Below are 3,589 nucleotides of genomic sequence, written 5' to 3' on the forward strand. Positions count from 1 at the left end.
GGTGTGGGGGACGCGACTGGAGATGCTCTTAGTATTTCAAAACTACATCAAGTATGGAGAATGTTTTCGTGATGTAGAAGGCCGAAACAGGCCTCCTCTCCCCGGTCCAGACTCTGTACAGCCCACCATCATCGACCAGCACGATCTGTTCTCTTTTCTCTGCTCGTCGGATAAGAATCAGACGGCACCGACAGCCGCACCCCTCCACTGTCCCTGACACATGGACCCTACCAGAAAGACCCAGTCTAAGGTCCCACCAGTCAATGTCACGGGATTACTTTAGTCACGTGCGTAGCGTAGCGCGGACGACGGGATCCCCCACCGCTTCGTCGTCGTCCCCCTTGCATTGCCTTTCCCCTCCCACCACACCACCGCCCGCCGAATATTCCAAGCTTGCGACCGGCGGCGGCGGCGGGGAGGCGGAGGAGCAGGAGAAGGCCCTCAACCCTAATTCTCCCTCCACCGATTGGGCGAGAGGTGCGTTTGTGCGTGCCTTGCTCCTCCCTGCCCTCTGAGTAGTAGCGTTTCAGCTGTAGGTGGGGTTGCGCCGCCCGATTCATTGCAAAGTCCTTTTCTCCGACCCCGCAGCGTGAGTGGTTCCGCGCCAGCTCCTTGCCTCGTTCGGGGATTCGGATTCCGGGGTCGAGCTGAATGTCGGCCATCCGCATTTGATTTGGTTTTCATCATTATCCTCTGGCTTGGGCCTAGGCTGGCTGTAGTTTAGTTAACGTTTATTCAGTTGCGCTGCTGTGCGTCTTATGTGAATTTGGTACTCGCTCTAGAACCTGGGACGCCCGTTTCACTACATATCAAAACCAATGTTTATGCTATGGGCATTTTCTGCTTCAGTATGTTTTCAGTTGCTGTTTGCAGATTCAGCATCGATTGATGCAATTCGTTCTCGCATATTTTTCCCTATCCATGATAAACATTTAGTCCTCTTTCTCGAGTTACCTTCATAATAAACCTGTACCTTGCTGCACTTTCTTGCTTGCTGGTGGTATAGTTTTCAGTCAATAGTGTCTTCCCCAGATCGTTGATCAATGATAAATTGGAGCTAAACAGCTGGCTCCCCCATCCAAGGCAGAGTGCCCCTACTCCTACTGAAGGAAAGAGTAGGCTGTTGGTGCTTATCTTTTCGAGTTTGGTGGCAGCTCCGGTTGGCATGCACCGAAATATTTCTGTTGGCGTGTACTGAAACTCTACACTACTAGTCTGGTGGATTTGGATAACCCACATAGCAATGCCTGGCTGTTGTGATGGATGGAGTTTCATGGTGGTTGATGTTGTTTTTCCTTTTTCTATTGGCTGTAGCTCAGGGCCTAGTTAGCTATACAACAGTTGTTGGGTTGTAGTTGAGACTTGAGACTGCCTGCTATCTAAGAATGTGTCTGCTGTGAACTTACTGGAATCATGCTAATTGGTATTTGGTGGTGGTTGTCGTGCATCGCAGAGGCAACGGGTTTGCTATGGCTAGAGCAGATGAGGCGTTCCGGGCAGAGTCGAGAGCCACGGTCTTCTTTGGTGTTGTTACATCTAAATCCGACCCACTGACGTTTGATGATTCCCTCAGATTTGTCAGGAAAGTGAAGGTGAGTTTGTATGCTGGAGTATATAATACCATCATTTTTACATCCTTGTGATTATAAAGTCTATCTTGCATCGCCACTTCCTCTGTTTGATATATGCCATAAATTGGCTGGTGTTGTCTACTTCTTAACTTTAATTTCTAACTGACACAGAATTTCCTTGTTCTGTGTTTTGATGTATTCAACTATATAAGTTTCTTTTGTTTGCAAAAACTATACCTTATGAGATCTTGAAATCTGTATGGGTACCCAGTTTGTATAATTATCAAGACACGAGCAAACCAGTGCTAACTGTTAACTGTCTTCTTTTACTTGATTGTTTTCATGTTACTGGAAAATAAAACAAGGCAATGAGAGAGGGAGGGAGTTAGCTCATGGGATAGGTTAGCTAATTTTTTTTGGTACAATCGGAAGGAACGACACTGCTAACCTGTGTGGTTATTTTAGTATGCTCTTAAACAAGATCAGAACTAGGGCTAACGCTCTTCTTTTCACTCGACTATTTTCAATTGAATTGTATAGATCTAGAAAATATAACAAGACAATGAGAGAGGGGGAGAGTTAAGAATGGCAATGGGATAGGTCAGCTGAAAACTTTTGGTACAGTCATAAAGAATAATAGTATTACAAATTAGTGTGGTGATTTATTCTGCTTTGAAACAAAATCGGGTTTTACTGAATCAGACCTTGTTGTCTGCATCAGAATCTCATACCTTGTGCTCTGTCAATAGAAATAATCTGAATAGTACATCCGCCTCCAGTTAACACTACCTACAACTCAGCACATCCGCTCCAAGTTACACTGCCTAGAACTCAGCTTGTCAGCTATATCCTATTTGATAAGTACTCTGCTATATCCCCCCTCCAAGTAACACTTTGAACATGGCCGCTAAATTTCCAGTTGAGCTATATATCTAGTTGGTTATTGTATGGATTTACATTATAAAGTTTGCTCAATAATGTCTCATTTACTTATGCTTCACTTTACGATTAAGCTTCTTGTTTTTCCCAGGCCCGTGATCACATGTTATACCTGTCATTGTTCGACATTCTCGGCAGAATGGACTTGTCCCAGCTGGAGGCCTACCGAGCGGTATGACTTCTGTTCTACCCCTCTTCCCAACAGATTTCTGAGATCAATGATTGAATCCTCTCCATCTGTCTGATCCTCAGTTGCAGCTGCTGTTCCGAGATCACCCTGACCTGTGCGAAGAGCTGGAGAAGTTCAGACCCCCCATGCCCGCGAAACAGGCGCCGAACAATATCTGGCCATGGGTCTTCGTGTGTGCTGTCCCTCTGGTCGCAGTGAGCCTGATCCCGGCGCTGGGGAACCCGGTGCTGTGGTTCGTCCAGCAGACGCTCGGCGAGAAAATGAAGGCGGCGGCGTGATTCGAGCCGGCACTCAGTAAATGTTGTAGCTCCTCGGCTGTTCGTGTTTATCCCATGATTCAATAATGTAACTAAACAGATACATCCTCTAGTGTATGTGGTGTATATATAGTTTTAGAGCAACATCCTGGAAGAACGAAAATTGGTGGTATGGGCCGTGAGGTAGGCACTGGAAAGAAATTTTTAGTGAGAAACTTGCAGATTTGTGCAAAACGATTATGCACTGGAACGTGCTGTCAAGAACTGGATCGAACTTCCCTGGCATCCCATTTACATGCCGGGACAATACTTCATATCAGAGTTGAACTTCCTGTAGCTGTTAACCTGTTCCTGTGCACTGGCAGTGATACTGAAGCCGCTGCAGTAGGGCATTGATTTTTTTTTTTTTTTTTTTTTTTTTTTGCGACCATGTAGGGCATTGAGTTAGTTAAAATGTAAATGATTTCGGAGCCAAATTAGATCTGTAAGCTGTGTCGGTGAATTTAAATGCATAAATTGTCGGTGAACTTATGCAGGTGCAGCAAACAATTATGCGCTGGGACGATACTGCATTTCAGAGTTGAACTGTGGGTAGCGCCTCGGCATGTCATTGAGTCGATTGAACTGTGATT

General features: G+C 45.7%; 1 protein-coding gene across 1 annotated transcript; it reads left to right on the forward strand.

The window, feature by feature from the left end:
- Window positions 1-323: 323 nt before the first annotated feature.
- Window positions 324-3,293, forward strand: LOC127340714 (paired amphipathic helix protein Sin3-like 4). The gene is made up of 4 exons (XM_051366469.1): window positions 324-477; window positions 1,454-1,592; window positions 2,602-2,682; window positions 2,763-3,293. The coding sequence occupies exons 2-4, from the start codon at window positions 1,470-1,472 to the stop codon at window positions 2,976-2,978; spliced, it is 420 nt and encodes a 139-aa protein (XP_051222429.1). The 5' UTR covers window positions 324-477; window positions 1,454-1,469; the 3' UTR covers window positions 2,979-3,293.
- Window positions 3,294-3,589: the final 296 nt, after the last annotated feature.

The sequence above is a fragment of the Lolium perenne genome, chromosome 3 (assembly GCF_019359855.2).
Source record: "Lolium perenne isolate Kyuss_39 chromosome 3, Kyuss_2.0, whole genome shotgun sequence".
NCBI classification, from domain to species: Eukaryota; Viridiplantae; Streptophyta; class Magnoliopsida; order Poales; family Poaceae; genus Lolium; species Lolium perenne.